We start from the raw sequence: 24016 nt of genomic DNA on the forward strand, positions 1-24016 counted from the left end.
TTTTGTTTAGGTTTCAAATTTGTAATCGAGAATTTGTCAAAATATGTTGCGAAGCGTAGTCGCCAATTTGAAATTAGTGCCGTAGAGCACGAGAAAGCTGCCTTCTGATTGGTCATTCCATTGGTCAGTCAAAGTTCGCGCAAGGTCGGTCTGACGTGACCCGTAATGGGATGTCCTCAGATCTTTGTTTAGCGGTAGCGAGAACTAAGATCTGATTTTAATGAGATTGAACAATTATTTATCAAGACTTTGATACTACGACGTTTGAGATGGGATCGTAGTTGACATGATTAAAGACACTTTGCAATATATAATACACCGTTAGAAATTGGCACTAGTCCCGTAGTCCTTCCCGAACTGCCCAATAGTTAAGGTATCACAAGGGCCAGTAGAATTTGTCCCCTTTTTAGGGGATTGGCTATGCGATGTTATCATTATAAGGACTAGTGGACTAAAACTGTTAGTTTCTATCGCCGTATAATATAACTTCTCTCTTGTGTTATCAATAAATTGTTTTTCAGTAATCCATAACCAATGCAAGATCATATCTGCTGTTCCGCCATTTCCGCCATCAGAGGTTTTTGTTTGAGACACGATTTTTTCTTTTCGGTCTCAAAATAGCGATTTAGTGTATTGTTTTCTTGAACAAATTATCTTTTTTTTCAAAATAGAAAACCTATTATTTTCGTAAATACAGGCCTCTTTTTAATCTCTAGATTTGTGTCCCAAACCTTAGAGTCGAATAACGAAGTACGATTTACAAAAATACAAAATTTCTGTTTGGGTTCAGTGATCACATACAAAATTACCAGTGGGGAGAAAAAAAAAAGAGACAGATGGATGTTCATGAAAGAAATTATTAAAAAAACGCCCGTCTTTTCAATAGGAAGTCAAAGGGTTAATTCCTTCCTGTATTGACCTACTTTCATTTCAATTCAGTTTCATTATTGAAACCGCGGCGAGTAATTGTACTTATAAAACTACATTTGCGAAATTCTGGGTCAGATAATCCGTCAATTTCGTTTGTACATCGACGTGTTTTCGAAAACACGTGATGTCATCGAAACGTGTGTAGAATTACTTTATTGACACCGGTCTATCTCATTCATCTTATTGACGCGAGGTGGCGCTGCTGGGCACATGCGCACAGAACTTCCGTCGTCTCCATTAACCGATCTGATACAAGGTAAATTAGTGCGAAGTACATGTTTCAATGTCCATTACGAAATTACGTTCCTTTCAGTTTACGTAGTTGGTTATTATGAAACATATAGCATATTATAATGAACACTTGATTCTTGAGTGCGATATAGTTTGACAAGAGGTTCCAGGAATACAGATTTTCAGTAGGCTATTTGACATTTTTGAAGAAGAAACGGGTTGTGCAGTAGCATTGATGTTCCATATTCAAGAAAACTCCCTTCAGAAATGTTTACTTAAATAACCCATTTGTATTCTTTTACTGTAACCACCCAAATCATAAAGGTATACTTCTTTTAACACTAATGTTGCACAATCATTATCCTCAAATCTTTTTACTGTGACAAAAATCTGATTTTGATTAAATTGCTGATGTAAATGTAATAATGAGACCGTGATGAGATTTGAACCACAGACCTTCTTAACGATGCTCATGATGTCAATCACTGGATTGTCTGGTCCAGACTCAGTTATTTACAGACCGCCGTTATATAGCTGGAATATTGCTGAGTGGGACGTTAAACAACAAACAAACCAAAACCACATCTTCAGTGGTTTCCATAGAGACATGTTTGGCTTCAAAGTCTGCTTTATGGATGTGGCAGATCTTAGTAACATTATAAATAAGGCATGACACTAGAATGCACAAGCATTCTCATAATGTTGAAGGATTTCAACACGCTTCCCAATGTCTGGTTACACATCATAGGATGTTTTTGAAACCTATGTACCTTTCTATTCCTTAATCAGACAAGTGGGGATTCCAGGCAAGAGTATGGGTCCCAAAAAATCTAGAGATGGCTAAATGGATCGTGTTGTCAGGCTCTGTGACTTGGTTGATTGCATGGATTGATAGCAAAGATTCTCATGAATGTCAGTCTCTGGAATGTCTGGTCCAAACTCCATTATTTACAAAATGCTGGAATATTGCCGAGTGCAGCATTAAATTAAATTTGTATTGTGTATTTTTGTAAAATTTATGGAACATATACTTTGAATGAGGATTTCAATTGAAAATAAGAATGAGTAACTGTTTTGTAGGGTTACCATATTGTTTTCCAAAACAGCACAAATAAAATTTTGCAATACGTTTTGTATCTTGTCTCAAATATTGCGATGTATGAGGTGGGCATATTGTGATAACCCAATTGTGTAATGCTTTCAGACATTGAGGCATCATGAGCAGTTCAGAAGAAGTCTCCTGGATATCCTGGTTCTGTGGGCTAAGGGGAAATGAGTTCTTTTGCGAGGTATGTACTTTCTCGGAAATGTCCTTGGATGTCCTATTACAGCCCGGGTGGCCCAGTCATCTGAGGCGCCACGATTCGCTGTGCAGAGTTGCGTCCCTTGGGCCAGAAACCTATGATTGTGGGTTTGAATCCCGGTTCACCCCAATTATGTTACTTGGTTTGTCAGAACCATACCCGCGCTCGTGGTAAACGTCTGGACCCTGCATCACTTCTGGCTTTCCTCCCAAATTAAGCTGACATGCAGCGATATAACTGAAATACTGTGAAAAGCAGCGTTAAACAAAACTCACTCACTCACCTATTACAGAACTCAAGGGTGACCCAGTTATTTAAGGCGCCGCAATTCACTGTGCATAGTTTTGTCATTTGGGCATGCCAGAAACCTATGATTGTGGTTTCAAATCCTTGTTTGCCCCGATTATGTCTGTCAGCACCGTGCCTGTGGGTCTCACCAAAGTGGTAAATGTCTAAGACATATGTCGCATCAGGCTTTCCTCCCACGATAGGCTGTGATATGACTGGAATACAAAAAAAGCGGTGTTAAACTCAACTCACTCAATCACTAAGGCACCAATCGCTGTGCAGAATTGTTGCTAAGGCGTTCCAGAAATATTTTATTATGGATTCGAATCCCAGTTTGTCCTGAATGTTCTTCTAGGTTTGACAGTGCCATGCATGTGTTTTACCAAGTTCGTATGACTAGTATGAGATGACAAAAGTGACATGGTTGATTGCGTGACATCATGCCCCAATTTGGCTGAGTTCAGCATTAAACAACAGACAAAATATAAATGTTGTATTTTCAGGTGGATGAGGACTATATTCAAGACAAGTTTAACTTGACTGGTCTCAATGAACAGGTGCCACACTACAGACAGGCCTTAGACATGATCTTGGACCTGGAACCAGGTATGTCAGACTGCATCGCAAATAACAGCATGCCTTGTTGGGGACTCCAGTCTACCAGATATCATCCTTGACACTGTTAGAACCAAAAACTGAAATATGTGCGTTTCCAGTTCCCTGACCAACCCAAATCTGGAAACCATGCCTTGAAACCTGTATCCTCGAGTTGCATCGTAGCTTTTATCACCATCATTGTCCATATTTTATTAAACTTACTCCTCTCTGAAGTTCTTGAAAACAGAATCAGAGCTTTCGAAGATTAACTGTTTACATAATTGTTATTTGAACATGTTGAAAGCAGTCTGTTACAGATTGTCATTGTTAAACAATTGTAAAGTCACGACATACATTCCCTTGTTTTTGATGGTCTGAACTAGGAAACGCACATATTTATTGATGTTTCTGGACCTAGTGTACATTAATTAGGGCAGGGGTATCAAGTGGAGAGAGGGTTGGGAAGAAAACAATTTCTGAACAATTGTACACTTTGAATTTCACAAGGGACGTGATCCAGGCTACACTACAGCTTCTGAGTATTAATGTTAACCATTGTCATGAAAATACAGAAATTGTATGATTGACATGATAACCCTCTTAAGAAACAGATCTCTTTAATTAATAATTATATCTTTTACTGCCATGAATGCATATGGTTTTGTCTTTTGTAAATGGTATCCCATCTTCCTGAGGCAAGGGAGTTAACTGACTGAACTAGGCTGAAATTTCTGGGCTCAATTGTTGTGCCACCAGTGGCTATTACTTCTATGTCCCTCCTACTGACCAATCAGATGCCACCTCTCATATTAATTGCACTTGTTTTAAACAAAATGGAGGTGCCCAGTCAACATGACCAAGATGATCTCATCAATAATAAAGAGGGGCGGTCGGGTAGCCTAGTGGTTAAAGTGTTCGCTCGTCACGCAGAAGACCCGGGTTCGATTCCCGACATGGGTACAATGTGTGAAGCCCTATTCTGGTGTCCCCCCGCCGTGATATTGCTGGAATATTGCTAAAAGCGGCGTAAAACCATACTCACTCACTCAATAATAAAGATCTTTATTGTAATAAAACAGGTTTTACCTTGCAAAGTGTATCATATCACTTGAGCACCTTGATTGAAACATGAAAAGATTTGGAAAATATCCGGATGTTTGATTGGACTATGCATAGACTCGTTAGTCCAGCCAGCATGTTACTCCATAATCTCAGCCTAGTTCGTCAAGGGTGGAAATTGGATTTTTGAAGTCAGTTAACTCCCTTGCCTTGGGATGATGAAGGCATCCTGAGGGCTAGTGGAATGTCAGGCTTTTTAGGGATGTCCCTTAGTTATTTCTATGCAGACTAGTAAATGTTTCAGATAAACAGTGGGTTAAATTTTCATCTCTGTGTATTTAACTTTGTTTCACGTCTGTTTCAGCGTAAAACTATAAGTTCCATCACCTCCTTGTAGCACTATCCCCAAGTCTCAGTTTAGGGTATTGTACAGGCATGTGATTGAAGGATGGCAAAGACTAAAAAGCTAGATTTTGGAGGCCCATAAGCCCCCAGCCTGAACTTTACCAGGGCAATACACTTTGTGAATGAATTACTGAACAAAAATAGTAACTTTTTCACTGATCGAAAACTATTTTTCACCTTTTTGCCAATTTCTTTAACTGTAAAAGCTCCTTTTCTTTCCCACACTGCCATGCTTTCATTCAAGAAAAGACATGAGAATCAGCTGTGATTTGACCCAATGCAATGTTTTACCAAAATGTATCAGCAGTACATTTTGTTTGGGTTTTATTGAACAGCTGGGAGCTGCAAATAAATGAAATCCTGTTTTCTTTCACCAGAAATTAACGTCAGGTTAGGGGAAACATGGAGATATAAAAGACGGAATTCAAACTTTGTTAGAAACTATCACATGCCTGATTGTATGTCTAGACCCTGTTTCATGAAGAGATCGTACTGCTACAACTATTGCAAGTCAGTATTACGCCACTGTAGTTAGGATGCCAGTGTTTAAAACAAAAATTAAAATTGCCAGGTTGACATCAGGATACACAGACATTAGAACCTGCAGGCCCTGACTAAACACTTCAGGCTGTCATTTAAAAAAATGCAACTTATTGTGACAAATAAATTTACTTCAGGCCATAAGAACTCATACAAGTTTGAAACTGCGGGCCTATTCGAACACGGTACAATAATCTCAGCTCAACAATCCTCTTTGTAAGACAGGATCCGGGCTCACAAAACTGCCAATTAGATACCACTATATCAATGAATAGATAAGACTTCACTCAAGACAAGAGTTAATGATTTGGCTTAGGCAGAATTGATAAATACTTCAGTTTTGGAAATTAAGAAGGACCTACAGGTTTTCTCCAGGTATAGTATTTGAATTTATGGACACCTAAATTTTTAACTTTTAACATCAGGGTTATGACCTTCATACATAATTTCCAACAATGTACAAGAGGAATGAATTTAGTTTTGGTGGTGTGTGTTTAACTATCTACCCTGTGTCTAGATGAAGAGGAGGAGGCCCCTGGTACTGATGTGATCGAACACACTGCCGAGATGCTATACTGTCAGATACATGCTAGATTCATACTTACCAATTCCGGCATCTGTAAGATGGTAAGCCACTGCTGCCCAAGGGGGAGGGGCTTGGGGGAGTCAGGTGTGTGACAGGTGTGGGACAATATCTTGTAGATTGCAACAGTAAATATGTCTGTTTGGGACCATTGTCATGATTGTTGTTGATGACTGAATAATGTCTTGGTTGAAACAGATCTTCTTTCATCTTGTCAAACTTATGATGACTCATCCAGTAAGAAAACTTGATCATTTACAGTGTTCATTCTAGTTATCCCCCTGGTTCGGGTGAGAACAGGTCCCAGCGACCTATGCTTGTCGTTGGAGATGACTAATGGGTGGTTAGTCTGTCATCGTTCCCCAGCTATGTGTGACATCTCATAAATCCCTGGTTTGTCTTGACAAGATAGCTACAAACGTAGTAAAAATTGCTGACATCAGCATTAAACAACAAACATTTTTGTAATAGATATGGGGCCCTTTAACTTGTTTGGACTTGAAAATGCCAGTGACAAACATGGGTGCTTAGTAAATATGGATGTGGTTCAGGCATCATTTGACATTGTCAGAAAGGGGTTCCACAATTTTTTGGGGAAAATTAATCATTCTATAAGATGTTTAAGCATCCTTATTTTGTTGACATGACATTGCCTGCCTAGCTTTACCAATGTCATGATAAGTGTGTAATGTTTACAATGTAGGATATCTGGTTTTGGAAACCCCAGTCCCAGTTGTGACACATCGGTCATATGTCTTGCATCTTAATTGAAATAGATATGACAATGCCCTGCTAAATACCGGTAGGTGCGACAATGCCCTGCTATATGTTACTTTGCCCTGCTAAATAGATGTGATGATGCCCTGCTTAAGCAATGTTAAGTACATATAATGACCTGCTATATAGATGTGACAATGCCCTGCTAAGTAGATGAGTAAAATGCCCTACCCTAGAATGAACACTGTTGGTATTCCTGTTAAACAGTGACTGGTTAAAATATTGCAAAATTAAATACAGGAAATAATCAGTTTTTGGAAACCCATTTTGTTACTTAGCTGATCTTTTCTATAGAAATATTAATTGAGGCATATTCGAGAATTAATTTCATTTCTCAGTTCAGGCTCTCTTTGCTAAGCACTGTTGATGGTTCCCATAGCCTCAGTCCTTCCCATGGTAAACTTCACTTGTCACACACCATGGAGGTTCCCGCCTGGATGGGGCTTCCCCCATGTTGACTGCTTTATTAAACCCTCTGTAGACGTTCCTAGGTAGTCTTGTTGACTGATCAGTGCCTGCTTGTTATGCGTGCATGCGTTCAGCTGTTTGGAGCCCAGCTGTGTTACACCACTCCATTACTAAACTATCTCAGTCATGCCAGAGCTCCCGTTTCAGAGCAACATTCATTGGGTATTCATAGCTTTCTTTATGTAGTCAATATATCTTTGTTCCCTCGGATCCTGTATATTGGACATATTAAACCAATGAGTAGATTTTCCTTAATTAATTCTGCTTAAACTGCTGTTTCAGGTGCCTCCCAATTTCTATTGGTTCATGTGCTGCCCCAAGTCTGTCACATGTTCCATAAGCTCACCAGCAATATATATGTCTTTTACAATAAGCAAGACAATGGTTTTGTGCATTATTCACTGCAGTAGAGTTGATGTTTGTGATGCCTGAATTCAGTTAGAATATAATACCATGCTCACAAACTCACTTCTACTACATGAACTATAGCTATGTAGACTTATGGCAAGTGAAATTCAAAAGTTGTGATGAGAAAGACCTGTCCCCTCTCACACAGGGATATTATATGAAGGAGAAAGATGAGATTTGAGAGAGATTGTAGAGAAAGACAGTGCCAGGGGATTGACTGCTATACACCTAGGAACCTCAGCATCCCCACAGTACTTCATCTTCATGACTCATTGTCTCATACAGTGCAGATTCTCATTTCTAGTCACCCAGTATCTTCGTCAAGACACTTGGTTTGTTTGTATATCAGTTTGTGACCAGGGCCCACTTCCACAAAGCGATCTTAACTCCCATACTATATCATAGGCTTATGATAGTCTTAGCGCTAAGATCGCTTTGTGCAAGTGGGCCCAGATGAATAAGTTCCCTTAAACATGACTTCAAAGACAGTTGGCTCTTGGTTTGATTGTAGATTAGCCAAATGTGTTTTCTCACCAAGAAAACTGCCGTTCACCTCATGCCTAAAAAATTCATGGTGACATTAGATGAAATAAGTTGTGCATAATTTTGAATTATGTTATGGTTTCAGACAAGAAATATGTGTTTCTTATTTCATCAAGTGAATATTTGATTTTTCTGGTCACAGACAGAATTCTATTAAAATATGGGAGTTTTAATTTGAAAATTTTGCACCTGCAAGAAATTGACACTGGCAGTTTTTTGCAGCCAACAATGTAATTGTGAGGTGATTACAGGTGCTTCCAGTGCATTTTGACGAAGAATGTCACTCTGGATGCTCACAACCCCAGTGGGTAACGACAAGATGAGAGTCTGTACAAGTGATTAACGCTCGTTTTGCTTTTTGTATAGATGACGAACTAGAAGACAACCCCAATCAGAGTGATCTTATTGAACAGGCTGCGGAGATGCTATATGGCTTGATTCACGCCCGATACATTATGACTAATCGAGGCATTGCCCAGATGGTAAGCTTGCTGCGCCCACACCGGGCATGTAACCTAGACAGCTAGGGCAGGCCACGTGTATGGTGGTTCAATGAAGGTAACATGTCTCTGGCCTTCAGTTTCTTCACAAGAAAGACTTGCCTCTATTTCAACAGAACTGGGCAGTTGAAACAAATAAGGCTCCAGGTTAGGAATTAAGAAAAATGGACTGTTGGGTCGCTGACGATTCAGATTTGATGCTAAGCCCATATAAACCAGTATTGGAATAGGAATAAACATGGGGTAAAAACCTACTCACTCACTATGGACTTCGGGTACTAGTTACTCCAAGAATGGGAACTTTCTTTAGTTTCACCCTTATCCTTTCCATGGCTAAGTCAGGTGTATGGGTATTTTGCAGCCTTGAAACGCTGACATGTTTTTCCAAGAGAACAGCCAGTACAAGATTATATGTTATTATGCCACCTTCTAAAGCCCAACCCTGTTTGTATCAGATATTGTGTAAATGATGTAACAACATTTCAGTTTTCTGAATAAGGTTTACGATTTTATATATATCTCATATTGTCAAAATCAAAAAAGATTTTATAATGGAATTTAACCTGATTAGTAAGCAGGCTCAAAGGAAGACTACATAAAGTACAAATCGGCATGTGCAGATTTGGTACACTTAAAACCAGTCTGGCTGTCCTCGTCAAAAAGCATTCTGATATTTAAAACCCTAATAGAACAATATATTTAAAAACAAACTGTTAATTCCCGCAAATAAAAAATGTTTGAGGATTAATAGCTTCTGATGAAGATGGAGACATTCAAGTGTGGAGGATCAAGCAGTGCTCTAGTACAGACTGTATGTGATAAGGAGTTTGCTTACCTGTAACCATGGTAACATGTATGAAATGAACTACCTAATGCCTCTTTTCAATCATTTTGTTCAGTCCTACTTGACATCTGTTCAGTTTGCCTCATCGAAAACAGGTCATTACTGACAACTGCTTTATTTTGACGCCAACCGATTCCAAATAACTCTAATTCCACTGGGACTGATTGTGTGGTGACTTGCTAGGTGTTCAAACACATCTAGAATAGACCCTCATCATGTTGAGTGTTGGATTTGAGAGCATTTGTGCATGTCACATTGATTTCCACCAGTGTCATGTCACATCAGTTCCTTCCAGGTTTTGTACACACTACATTCCTCCATCACCTGTGAATGCGTATCTCTGCAGTATAATACTGATAATACTGATGTGTGTCTATTTTAAGTCAGCTTATGAAATGAGGCTGTTTGTTGCTCAAGGACATTTAATGTTCTACACTGTGCATGATATTCATGTAAGCCCAACCATTGCCTGATGCTGAAGCAGTAGAGCCGTCGGCCATAAACCTGTGTCACATGCTGCACAAGACATTGCACTTGTGAGATGTAATTTGACCTCTCATTGGTCTGAGCTCTCAGTGGTTTCCAGCTCGCTGACACCAGGCCATGTCGTGATTTGGTGGTAAGAAGTAGTGACTACATGCTGCCGTGTGTGTTCATGGTTGATGGAGGAACATGGTGTATTCAAACCTGTTCAGTATTGGTGACAGTCATGTCACAGTTCTAGTTTGTTGTAGAGGAGGTTGTTTCATGACTATCTAATCTGATACTTTCATCTGTTTGCACAATGAGCTATGACTAGATAATTGGTGTAAGCCTGTTCTATGCTCAACTTTATTAACTCTGAAAATAGAATAATGTTCTTTTTCTTGGTTGAAATAATATAATACCTCTATCCTGAAATTAGCTTGCCTTGACATCGTCAATGTGAGCTTATATCACGGCTTGCCATCCATCTGAAAATTAAGAATCGCCTTCCTTTTATACTTCTACACAAGCTGAGCCCCATCTCTCTCCCCCTCCCCACCCCGGTGAAGATCCGGGATACAACTGGTCTTCAGCAACCCATGCTTGTTGAAAGATACAACCAACGGGATAGGGCGGTCAGGCTCACTGACTTGTTTGTCAAGTCATTGTATCCAGATTGTGTAGATCAATGCTCATGCTGTCAATCAGTGGATTGTCTGCTCCAGATTCAATTATTTAAAGACAGCCATCATATTGCTGGAATATTGATGAGCACATCAACAAACAAATCAACATTTGAACATGTTATTGACAAATTTTATCTGTACCCAATGTTTTTATTCTTTAAAAACTCTGTATTGTTTTCACATTGTTTCTCAATGATTATTGATGCATGTCCAGTGTAGAACATGTTATATCCAGTGTAGAATATTATTGATGTTTTAACTGATGAAGTCATCTAAATACCAGTATTAACATCAAACTATAAGATTGAAATATTAAGATTGCCACAATAGATGATAGATGATATTGTGCAAATCATGTTTTTGTTTAATCAGTGATTTATTTTCTCTTTCTATGCCACATCAAGTTCAATTTGTTCAGAACAAAATTTATCTTTATTGTTTTGCCTTCATCAGCCTATACATGGTAAACATGGTAAAATTACCGACCTAACTATTTCTACTTCATTAAGAAAACATTATGTAAATGTCATGTTAATTACATTAAGTAATACGTTACCACTGTTATACCGAGGCTGTTGTCTCCCACAACTGCTGCTATAGCGAAATCTACCACAGAGATCTCAATTACCTCATGCAGCACGTGCGTAGCCACCTAGCTGCCATGTGACACCCTTCACTCTTGTCTCCTTCGTCTGCTTAGCAAGACGTGTTTTCTCCTGCTGAAGCGTTCCTTGAAGATTTGGTGATATTTATTATAGTTTATTCTCTAATAAACTGTGCTTTTATGGGGCGTTGCGGTAGCTACGCTTGGTTATAATTTTCCCGCCAAACGGAAAATTTTTCCCGCCCTTTTTTCTATATACTTGCGGGGTTCGCGTATGCACGTTGTGTTTTACGTTTCCCCTGTTCTTGTATGTTTTGGGGGTTAACATAACTTATTTCTTTAATAAAAGTTATATGTGTATGTTATATGTTCACATTGCTCGTTTATTTTCTTGTGAAAATGTTCGTTTGTGAATCATTGTGGTGCGTGCGTTGTAACCATGTTTTGTTCTTTGTTTATAGCAAACAATCAATGTCTGACATGGATATGTCCCCAGTATCAACCCCCTCTACCCCTGCTCCTCGGAGTTATGGGGTGTGCAGAAAGTTTTTGTCGTCCCGGGATCCCCACGTTCGTTGCCCGCGGTGCAGGGTTCCTTGCGGGGACACCCGGTGCATCCTGTGCGAAGGTCTGGGGCCTGCGGATTTTGAGCGGTACCGGCTGTACGTACAGTCCGTCTCCACCCCTGTGGTGGCCGGTTCGTCCGGTCGGGGTCCCCGTGCGGGTACCACCTCCTCGGCTGCGGCGGATCCCCTTGCGGCCCTCGGGCTGTCTGGGGATTCCGTCGCCGCATTGTTGTCGAAACTTGTGGATTCCATGCTGGCGGCCTTATCGCAAGATAGGCCGCTGGCTGTTCCGTCCCCGGCCTCTTCGGTGGCCGCGGGGTCGGACGCGGGGTCCACCGGTAAAGCGGCGGATCTCTTGGCGGCCCGTGTGCTGTCCGGGGATTCCGTCGCTGCATTACTTGCATAACTTGTGGACTCCAAGCTGGCGGCCTTATCTCAGGATAGGCCGCTGGCTGTTCCGTCCCCGGCCACTTCGGTGGCCGCGGGGTCGGACGCGGGGTCCACCGGTACGGCGGCGGCTCCCGTGGTCACCGGTCCTTCCCCCGAACCGTTGCTCCCGCTATCGGTTTAGGACCGCGTGGCCATGGTTTATGACCTCTTTGAGGACATGCCCCGGCCGGTACCGCGGGGAATCCACGACTGTGGGTTCCTCCGAGGTATACGATGAGTCTTCCGACTCGGCTTTCCCCGCATCAACCTTGCTGCGCGGTTTCAAGCCTTCCTTGGAGAACGCCTTCGCGGCGGCCTCCGGTCGGGGTCTCCCGTTGCCTCCGACGTCGTGGAGAAAGGGTTTATTCCCGGTACATGACCTTGCCTTTCCCGAGGCTGGTCCTACCGCGGAGGCCCATGTTGAGCGGTTGGGTGTCCGTGCCCCACCGGCTGCTACGGTAACGCAAGCTACCTTGCACCAGCTGGACGCCCTCGCTCGGCACTCCATGTCTCACGGAGACACTTACTTGGCTGCAGCGGCCCGTCTGGTCGAAGGTTCTCCCACGGACCGTGACCAGCGCATTTACAACTGCCTGCTCAGTTTAAATGCTTCCCTGGAGTACGTTGCCGAGGACTCTCGGCACACACTTGCTCTTGTTGGGTCCCTGCATAGGCGCCTGGGTACCGCTCCTAACCGGAGCGCGCCCCAGGCTGCTGCGGCCGGTAGGTCTAAGGGGTCGGGTTCTTCTTCCTCTGGGAAGTAGCCCCGCCCTGAGGGCTCCGGTATGGGCAATCAGCTGCCCTTTCGCGGGAAGACGGGGAACTGGGGGAAGCCCAAGTCGTCGACGGACGGCAAGGGCCCCTCCAGGTGACTCTCATTGGAGGGGTTCGTATGCCGACAGCGCCAACTTCGGTTGGCCCTTAGGCGAACCCGAGTCACTTGGCCCTGGACAGTTGCGCCTGTCGCAACCTGTCAGGGCCCCCTCTCCTTACCCAGTGGGAGCCAGACTCCAGACTTACTGGGAGAATTGGGAACAAGTGTTCGACGACCCGTGGGTGGTCAACACGATTCGGTACGGCTATCGGCTTGATCTCAAAGCGAATCCGCCGCTCACCGTTGCCCCGTTGGCAGGTTTCGATTCGGAAACCGATCTTCCCATCCTCGCCGATGCCATCGGCAGGTTGGTGGAGAAGGGGCAGTACGGGAGTTAGCTCTACCAGAAATAACACCGGGGTTTTACTCCAGGATATTTCTCGTTCCCAAGTAGGACAGTGCCGAACTCAGAATGATTCACACGTCCGCTCCCTGGCTGTTCACCCGGTTAACCACCCCCATAGTGGGGTTCCTCCACAGGAGGGGTGTCCGGTACTTCGCGTACCTGGACGACTCGCTAGTAGCAAATCGAATGACGGACACCCTGTCACGCCATCTCGATTTCGCACGTCGGCTCTTGGAGCAATTTGGGTGGATTATCAATCTCCCCAAGAGCGAGTTAACCCCTTCTCAGAACTTGCTGTTCATCGGAGGTCGGTTCAACACGGTGTCCCATCGCCTCTTTGTCCCCCCAGACCGGTGGCACAAAATTCAGGCGATGATTGCCAAAGTCTTAGCGGTGCAACAGACTGTTCACTTTTGGGAACAGCTGTTAGGGCTACTTGTATCAGCCCAGGACTGCACCGCACGGGGTCGTCTCCAACTCCGCCCGCTGCAACGGTTTTTAATCCAGTTGTTAGCAACGGAGGTGAACAGTGCGACCGTCGCCCTCCCGGATCGGCTCCGACCGCATCTGGAGTGGTGGACGGTCCCTTACATTGTCTTATCAGGAGTCTCTATGCGGCCCTACCGGGCCACGTTGACCCTGTATACAGACGCCTCTCTAGTGGGCTGGGGCGCCCATCTAAAGGGGGAGGTGAGCTCGGGGCTGTGGTGCTTAGACGAACTAGGTCTTCACATCACTTGTCTCGAGTTCAAGGCAGTGATCAACGCAGTCAATCACTGGAAGCATCGTCTCGTCGACGCCCGGCTCATGCTGGCGACCGACAACACGACGGTAGTGTCCTATGTGAACAAACTGGGGGGAACCCACAGTCACTCGCTACTCGATCTCACGTTCGAGTTTTACGCTCTGGTGGACAGTGTCCCGTGCCAGATACGCGCCCGTCACATCCCAGGTGTGCGGAACGTACTGGCCGATGCTCTATCGAGGCCTCAGGATCCGAGCCCCACAGAGTGGATGCTGAACCCAGTAGTGTTTCAGTGGCTGTGCGAACGTTTGGGTCGTCCGATGGTCGACCTGTTCGCAACGCGGTTCAACAATCAACTCCCGTTGTTTGTATCACCAGTCCCGGTCCCGAGGGCCATCGATCACGATGCTCTCGCGTTAGACTGGACGGGCTTGGTCGCTTATGCTTACCCGCCGACAGCGTTGATACCACACATTCTAAGCCGGCTCCGAGGAGTTCGCTGTCGAATGTTACTGATCGCGCCCATGTGGCCGAACAGATCGTGGTACCCCGACTTGCTGACCCAGGTCACGCAGTCGCCACTTCCACTGCCTGTGAGACTGGATCTCTTGATCCACCCTCACACCCGTCAGCTTCATCCAAACGCAGGGCAGTTCAATCTGCACGCGTGGATGTTGTCACCGAGCGTCTGAGGAGTAAAGTTTTTTCTCGCCGGGCGTCTCGGGCATACGTTAGTATGCATCGTGATTCTACCCAGAAGGTGTATAATGCACGTTGGGTTATTTTCACGAAGTGGTGTTGTAAACATCACATTTATTCGCCAGATAAGGTATCTGTGCAGGATATTGCTCGTTTCATGTCTCACTTGCGAGAGACCCGGAAACTCTCCGGGGGTTCCATTGCCAACTATGTCTCGTCCGTTGCTACGGTACGGGACATTGCTATGGGTACCAGTCTCTCCAAAGAGCCGGTGATACGGGGTATTTTCAAGGGTTTCAAACAGCACGATCTTAAGAAGGGCCGCCTTCGGGCACCGGCCTGGGATCTTTCCCTAGTGTTGCAATCACTTACGGAAGCTCCGTATGAACCCTTGCATAGTGCTTCGTTCCGGCATGTGACTTGGAAAACAGCATTTCTCCTCTCCTTTGCCACGGCGGCACGTGTATCCGAAATTCATGCACTCGATGTCGCCAAGGTACGATTCGATAGGGGTGACGAAGGAGCGGTCCGCCTGGGCCTGCTCATGGGCTTCGTCGCCAAGAATCAGAGAGTCGGGCAAACGGAGAGAGAATTCACTGTAAGATCACTCAAAGAAATCTTACATCCTGCTGATACTGAGGACAGAGCGCTGTGTCCGGTTAGGGCCCTTAAGTATTATCTTAAGGCTTCGAATGAACGTAGACAAGGGCGTGACCGTCTGTTCATATCGTGTAACCCTAATCGCACGGTTGACATAACTCGCAACTCGATTGCGTTGTGGCTTCGTTCTGTCATCAATCTGGCGTACCGGTCTCGGGGGTTACCGGTAGCGGGGTCAAACCCGCACGAGATCAGGGCGCTAGCGGCAACATTTGCCCTACACTCGAATATCTCTGTTCGCAGAATATTACGAGGTTGTTACTGGCGTTCTGACTCGGTTTTTGCCAATCATTACCTCAAACAGGTCGCTGATGCCGTCGTGGAGAGTGTGCACCGTCTTGGCCCGCGGATCGCGGCGCAAGCGGGCACCTAAGGGGTGTGCCCAGCGCAATTCCGAACTCCTCAGGCGTCTGACCTTGCACGGTGGTCAATCTGGGTCGACTCCAATGTTCCCACTGCCGTGGGTACAGGAGTTGGGGTCCCGCAAACCAGCGCACTCACACCACAGGTGAGGGCGGCTTTTTGTGTGCTTTGTCCTTATTTGTATTTTGACAATTATGTATTTAATTGTCTGTCGTGTATCCCAACCTTGTGATGCATGCTTACAAATACTGGAATTAGGTCACGCGCCTAATGCATACTTTAAGTAGGCTTGCTCTGGGATATACGGTCTGAATGAAATTAATTTCCCTCTTTTCGACTGTTTAACCTGATCTAAGATTAAGCTCACGCGGATACAGTGTTCTCATCCGCTGCGGCGATGAAATACCTATCCAGTGGGGCCGTTTGGAGTCACCAATCGTTTTGGCAATGACGATTGAGCCTTACGGTATGCGCTTGACAGTGCTTTGGTATTCCTATAGGGTAACGCCTAGCTAGGTGCATGCGCATCGAGTGCTTCCGCCTTGGTGTTTACTTCCGCTGGTCGGAAGGAACGCTAGCAGTCAGGATTCGGGTTGTAGGTGCTCCCCACCGCCTACTGTGGTAGTCAGCCTCGGTATAACAGTGGTAACGTATTACTTAATGTAATTTGTAGAATTTTCCTATTCGGAATATTCTATAAGTAATACGTTACCACTGGGCTGCTGCCCGCCCGTCCGTCCCCCGAGCACTTGCTCTCGCAGGAGACAAGAGTGAAGGGTGTCACATGGCAGCTAGGTGGCTACGCACGTGCTGCATGAGGTAATTGAGATCTCTGTGGTAGATTTCGCTATAGCAGCAGTTGTGGGAGACAACAGCCTCGGTATAACAGTGGTAACGTATTACTTATAGAATATTCCGAATAGGAAAATTCTACAACATTGGTTATATTTTGCCTATATGATTATTTTATACATTTTGAACTTTAAAAAGTCATCATTATGACCAATTCTGAAATATATTACCTTGAAATTTGGTCAGTTTGGTCGTCATGACAAGTTGTCCCAGAATGCTTTGATAAGAAAAACTCCCGTCTCGTGACATCTTAAGAAGGTGAGCTTCAGTGCGATTATGTAAAATACTTTCAGATATCGATAGCTGGTTGATGGTAGTTTGTGATGTTTGTATTCCACCTATGTGTCATCAGTCTTTTCAGTCCTTCATGTTTCTGTGATCTTTGTTTCCAGATTGAGAAATGGCAGCAGGGAGACTTTGGCTATTGTCCGCGGGTATACTGTGAAAATCAGCCCATGCTTCCCATTGGTAAACACAATTGACAGTCCTATGGGGTTGGTTGGGCAGGGGGTAAAATGTTGGCTTGTCCTGAGTACCGGTGATGTTTACTGATATCAGTCCATGCTGTTTTCTCTGTGGACCACCAGTGTCTCGTGGACAAAGCATCTGCCTGGAGAGCGGAATTTCGGGGGATGGATCCATGTCCGTTTCAGACCAAAGGACATTGAGAGATGTACTTGTTGTTACCCTGCCTGGTGCTTGGCATTAAGGGGATAAAACAAAGACTGATCCTTCGGAGTGTATTGTGTCTGAGTAGGGTATCCATGTTTAATGGTATCTTAGGCTTAAAAAACTTAAAGAATTGGTTCTCAGGCAATGACTTTTGAAAATATATTGCGGGCGGGTGGTGTTTTTTTGTGTGTGTGTTTTTTGTTTTTTTTGTAGGGGGGGGTGTTGTTTTTATTGTTGGAACTAGTTGGTAACCAAAAACACAGTTGTGTGTGTACCATCAACCTGGGAATGGGCCTCCCTACATAAACAAGCATACAAACTCCTATTGCCGCCATGACCATAACACGAGATGTGCAGTAAAGCAGTGAAACTTAACTGCATGCTATATTGGATCGCATTTCTTTTAGTATAAGGATTTTTTTACATATTTTTATTTTTAATTGATATCAAAATGCAACATGCGGCAGACTTTATGGTGATGCGGGCGGTGCCTGAGAACCAAGACTATTAATTCTTTGCCTTATTGGGCTAACACTATAAAACCAGCTTTAGTCCTGACTAGTCCATGCAGCCACACCCACACATACTCACATACAATGCAATAATCTTGAATGCAGTGTTACACCCTGTTTCACCTCAATTCTAATTTCTTTTGATTCCCATATTATTCAGTGTGATATCTCCATTCTATTCATTGTTATGATACATACCCTGGACATATACGCCAAATGTACAGACACGCGCATTCCACACTACATCAAACAGCACCCATGCACACCACACCACAACACAACACACCACACAACACCACACCATACCACACGTGCACCACACACACCACACACACACACACCACATCACACCACACACATCACACCACACCACACACTCACCAACGTGCACCACACCACACCATACCACACGCACACCCACGTGCACCACACGCACACCCATGTGCACCACACCACACCATACCACACCCAGCCACACCACACGCACACCCACGTGCACCACACACACCACACGCACACCCATGTGCACCACACCACACCACACCACACCACACCCAGCCACACCACACCACACCCCACGTGCACCACACACACCACACACACCACACCACACCACACCACACCACACCACACCACACGCACACCACACGCACACCCACACCCACACCCACCCACGTGCACCACACACACCACACCACACTATACCACACCACACACACCACACCACACCACACCACACCACACCACACCACACCACACCACACCACACCACACGCACACCACACCACACGCACACCCACGTCCACCACACCACACCACACCACACCACACAAGCATCGTGATGCTGAATGGAATTCAAGACAGCATTGAGGTGTGAACTACTGGAGAATGGAGTCTGTTCAGTGCAATGGTGGTGCACACATTCCTCCGTGTCCTCCGTGCACTGCTTTGAGCTGGATCAGTCTTGTCCATGATTGTCTCAGTCAAGCAGCAGTGCCACATCAAGTGTCTGTGTGTTTGTGTTCCACTGACGGCAGTTTGAGCACAACATAAGGACTACAGATATCTTGCTTACATTTGGTATTGTCGTAAGGAGGTAGCTTTAAAAAACACCATTGGATTTAGGCCCAATGGAGATCTTGGGAACCAGGCCCCAAGCACTTGATGCTAGTTAGGATGCAAGTTAGGAATGTCTGTTGTTTCTATATTCCGAGTATTTAACTTTTTCTATGATGGGTATTTCCATAACAATGGTTCACACAGATATGGAACACTAAAATGCAGGGCTTTTCAAGTCTTTCAAGTGTCTTTTTCAAGGCTTTTTAAAACAATTCAATCCAGCGAACTATATTATATATTAGTCATAAGACCTAAAAAGCAATGTGACTATTAACATCACAAATTTTCAAACAAGATTGATTTTGCAACAACAAAAATACTAATTAAGCCTGTCATGAATTCTTCAAGTTTTTGGCAAAGTGTCAAATCTTTTACTGTGATAAATCACACTAAGACATCCTTGGTCACAACGTTTTGTTTTGTGTGTTTTAATACTTTAAGTAATAACTTGGCAATTTTTCAGCTGTTTTTGGTGATTTTCAAGGCTTTTCAAGGTTGACACTAAAAATCAAGAATTTTCTAGAGAGACATTAAGATTGAAGGCCTTTTCAAGCCCGTACCAACCTTGCTTTCCCAGGATCGCTTTTAGCTATATAAAACATGCACAAGTGCAACCTGTGATTGAAAAATACAACCTAATATTTACGTTTACATGCACTTGAAAAAAACAATTAAATTTGACTAACCCTTACTTGTCCACACAAAATCGGTCTTTGAACACACTCATTACATTTACCATGCTACATCACTAATCCATGTGTTACATGGAATTTCTTTGACATCATCAAGCTGTGGGTACTTCAAGATGATGTTCCTATTACATTTGACAGCAATGTGACACTGGCAACAGACCAGCCTATGTTACATCGTTGATACAATTATGGGGCCAAAGTGCAACCTGGTTTTGTCTGGTGCAACTGGTTTTGTCTGGTGCAACCTGGTTTTGTCTGGTGCAACTGGTTTCCATGTGAACATGCACCTGGAGCAAGTTAAATCAAGCCATGCTTTCCAAATGAAAAAAGAAGGGGGATCCTGTACATTCTACTGCACTAAATGCACTTACTTATTCTATACTGCTTTAAATTCACATGTGCATATAGAGAAATTACTCCCCATGATACATTTTCCATTGTAGGATAATTAATATAAACTGTCTATTTTAACCATGTTCATGTAAAGGAAAACATTGCAAGTTAGTTACATTTTGGTAAATCAGATATGTTCACATTTACATATTTCCCTTAATTAATGGCGTGAAGTGACATTCCACTGGCGTCTTACAGTGCTATGACATCAACCAATGCAGCCCTAGTTCGCCCTGATAATGTTTCTAGGTTTGTCACCATGCCTATAGCTTTCACGTCACTTCCGTCTTTCCTCCCACTTTAAGCTATCATATCATGATGTAAGTGAAAGCATCAATAAACTAAACTCACTCCCCCATGTCTAAGATCCATCTGTCATCTGTGTTGTCTCTGACAGTATTGTGTGGATGTTCCAGGTTTGTCAGATGTCCCCGGCGAGGCCATGGTGAAGCTGTACTGCCCCAAATGTCAAGACGTGTACACCCCTAAGTCCTCCCGCCACCACCACACCGACGGCGCCTACTTCGGCACCGGCTTCCCCCACATGCTCTTCATGGTGCACCCCGAGTACAGACCCAAGCGTCCAGCCAACCAGTTTGTTCCCAGGTTAGTGCCAATCAGGTCTCCTGCTTTTTACAAAAAATCAAATATGCACTGTCCCAGTTGTCTAATTTATTGTGCAGAGTTGTGTTCCCTTGGTGATCCAGAATCCTATGATAGGTTTTAATCTAGGATTACCCTGATTCAAAATGTTTGTCAGGATGGTACTGATGCTGAGGTTCACCCAAGTAGTTAAAATTAAAAATCTATACCACACTTTAACATCGAGCTGACAGTGATAGAACTGAAATACTGTTCGAGGTGGGGATGAACCAATATGATTCATGCTGTTGTTCCTCAATGCTAGACACACAGCCACTAATCAACTAGTTTAAAGACGAGTGAAAATTTGGAAGAACTACCAATACATTTTCTCCTCAAATCGGATTTCAATAGAGTGAAATGATTTGTTTAACTCTTCCTCTGATGATTATCCAACAATCAGGGCCGCCTTGCAAAAAGAGATCTTGCGCTATGGCTACCGTAAGCCTATGTTACAGTATGACAGTTATGATGCTGGTAGCTCTACGATCACAAGAGGACTCTGTCAGTGTTACTGTCCTTACAAGCAATTGGCAGGGGTATATAGTTCCACCAAGGAAGTCTGTTCGTCCGTCCTTCCAAGGACATTTGTTTGTGTGACCTATAACATGAAAACTACTTCATGGATTCTTTACCAATTGGAAGTACAGTTTCTATACCATTAGGAGAGGTGCAGTGCAAAGTTTGATTTCGATAAGTGGATTTTCTTAGAAAATATTGCTTTCTTCATGTTTAGAACTTAGAAATGTTAGATTGAAGTCCGGGGTATTGGTGAGGCCTGCTCACTTTTCTCCCTGTTTCAGACTGTACGGCTTCAAGATCCATCCCCTGGCCTACCAGCTCCAGTACCAAGCAGCATCCAACTTCAAGATGCCCATGCGGGGAGCTAGTCACACCAACAGCAAAAGATGAAACATAGCCACCATGTGCTAGACTGTAACTCGGACTGGACTAGATATTACCTCCTCCACTGACGACATTTCAACTTTCATCATCGAAAACGTGTACAGTGTACAAAAGACTGAAAAATCTAGATATGCGAGAAGATGTTTGAAGCAAAGATGATGACAAGAGACCACAGATTCTGTTGACATACTGTCTCCTATTCCTGGATTGTTCATCCGTCATTTCTAACATTTGTACTTTCGTTATGATGTATATAATGCTTAGGAATGTTCGCTTTGTAAGATTTGCATTGAGATTAGGTTGACAGGGAAACTGATAGTTGCTGTGTGTAGAAAGTAGGATCAGTCTTGGACATAATTTGACCATATGTGAAATTAAAACTATTTTTGAAATTATTTATTTTCCTGATCATAAACTTTTGAATTATTCATCTTTAGTTCTCGACTTGGTAAGTTTATTTAGGGTGAGATAGATTTTGCTGCAGACATCATTGTATTGGGATAATTGTTCTGCCAAAGATTTCGTGAAATTGACAACTGATGTGGTCAGTGATGATGAAATTAAGTACCCAAGGTTACCATGGTTACATGTTATTGTACAGTTGTGATGTCTTAGTTTGTGTGGCTGTCTGCAATTTTGTAAAGGACCGGAGTGGACCGTGGTGTTCAGTGATGGGCAGTTATACAGATGTGGCTTAATAATTAAAATATACTTTTAATAACATGGTACGGTCCCACATTGTGGTTGCTGATGGTCAAGAGAATTGTACCTGTGAAATGATGTCAAGGGGTCAGAAAAAAGGGCCAGGAGGGTCATTTCAATTATTTACCCCCAAATTTATTTACATTTAAATTCATTTTTGAATGGTTACATATTGGAGACAATTTATGTTTAAATACAGTTACCATTCTTGTGCACCTAAAGTATAAGACATGAAAGAATTTTATTCTCATTCATGACCAAAAGTTAGTAGCTCTGAAGCCTACTTTTGTCCACTGATATATAGTTACCAAAGATGCCTAGGAACCAATGTTCTGTTATTCTAGCCTCAATGCCTGGGAACCAATGTTTTGTTATTCTAGCCTCAATGCCTAGGAACCAATGTTTTGTTATTCTAGCCTCAAAATTCTTAGTTTCTCATTAAGATTACCCAGTTAATTAATTGCAATGCAGGGCTCAGTGTCACAAGTACAGCTTCATGTACGGGACGAGGACAGCGCCCACTTGTGTAAGCTACATTGCTGAACTTCAATGAGGCAGTATTATATGCAAACTGTAGCAGTGCACAATTGCTGAACACGTTCAGAGTGTTCAGATCTTGGATTGCCACAGTTCATTCCATCTTCAAAATGACCTCCAACTGTAGCCTTTGTACATGTGATCATCCTAGGAACGCCCCACATGAACGCAGTATGTTGACACCGTGTGAAGGTACAGTGTGTGAGAACATGAACATCAGCCTCGGTGAACACTCGTGCACGTCACGTGTATGTGAACATTTTCTGTACATGCTCACCTGTCATTACCATGTATATTCATGTGTTGTATGTAATAAATATTTATGTCCTGTAAGTCTTTATTGTTTGTATTACAAGTACGATGGAGTACCATGTTCTTGATACTCCAGGCGGTAAAGGACCCCAATAGCCATGGTAGTGGTGTGGGGATACCAGGTGGGATATATTTTGGGGTTTTCTTTTCTTGTTTAACACCATGTTCAGCAATATTCCAGGTATAAGACAGCGGTATTTAAATAATCAAATCTGGACCAAACAATTAAGTGATTGACATCACGAGCATCAATTCATGAATTGGGATGTGATGCCATGCATCAACCAAGTCAGCAACCCTGGCCACACAATCCCGTTAATTGCCTCTCTCAACAAGCATAGTCACCTCTTACAACAAGCATGGGTTGCTGAAGACCTAACCCGGATCTTCACAGGAGTGTCAGGTTTGAATTGGTCTGCAGCAAGCTATGTTTGTCATAAGAGGCAGTAAAAGGATCAGTAGTTGTTTGGAAACGATGGACATGCACTTTGGGTTCCAAGCCAGGTCCCCCATGAGCACATGCTTGGTGTTTAAATGTGACTGAGGATGTGGATTGTTGCTGATGGTGTCAACCATTTGTTTGTCTTCATCCGGAGATAACACCTCTTCTACACCACACATCCCCCACACCCTGTCTGGTGCAATTTAGACATGGGGTTTGGCTATTTATAAACCACTTTTGGTTCTTTGCCATTGGATACCTTCCGTTCACTGAAAAAATAATAATGCTGTTCAGTATTTTTCAATATCCCAAATCATCAAA

General features: G+C 43.5%; 1 protein-coding gene across 1 annotated transcript; it reads left to right on the forward strand.

The window, feature by feature from the left end:
* The first annotated feature begins 1061 nt into the window (after positions 1–1061).
* LOC124149069 (casein kinase II subunit beta) lies at positions 1062–23274 on the forward strand. The gene is made up of 7 exons (XM_046520432.2): positions 1062–1186; positions 2366–2450; positions 3257–3359; positions 8500–8615; positions 17159–17234; positions 20571–20760; positions 21600–23274. The coding sequence occupies exons 2-7, from the start codon at positions 2379–2381 to the stop codon at positions 21706–21708; spliced, it is 666 nt and encodes a 221-aa protein (XP_046376388.1). The 5' UTR covers positions 1062–1186; positions 2366–2378; the 3' UTR covers positions 21709–23274.
* Positions 23275–24016: the final 742 nt, after the last annotated feature.

This window comes from Haliotis rufescens, unplaced genomic scaffold (genome assembly GCF_023055435.1).
Source record: "Haliotis rufescens isolate VD_foot unplaced genomic scaffold, xgHalRufe1.0.p SCAF_8, whole genome shotgun sequence".
NCBI lineage: Eukaryota > Metazoa > Mollusca > Gastropoda > Lepetellida > Haliotidae > Haliotis > Haliotis rufescens.

Excerpts from the sequence above, each read along its gene's own strand:
- LOC124149069 (XM_046520432.2), top strand. The coding sequence starts at position 2,379 with ATGAGCAGTTCAGAAGAAGTCTCCTGGATATCCTGGTTCTGTGGGCTA. Across the intron at positions 3,360-8,499 it reads GATCTTGGACCTGGAACCAG|ATGACGAACTAGAAGACAAC; the intron begins GTATGTCAGACT and ends CTTTTTGTATAG. Across the intron at positions 17,235-20,570 it reads TCAGCCCATGCTTCCCATTG|GTTTGTCAGATGTCCCCGGC; the intron begins GTAAACACAATT and ends TGGATGTTCCAG.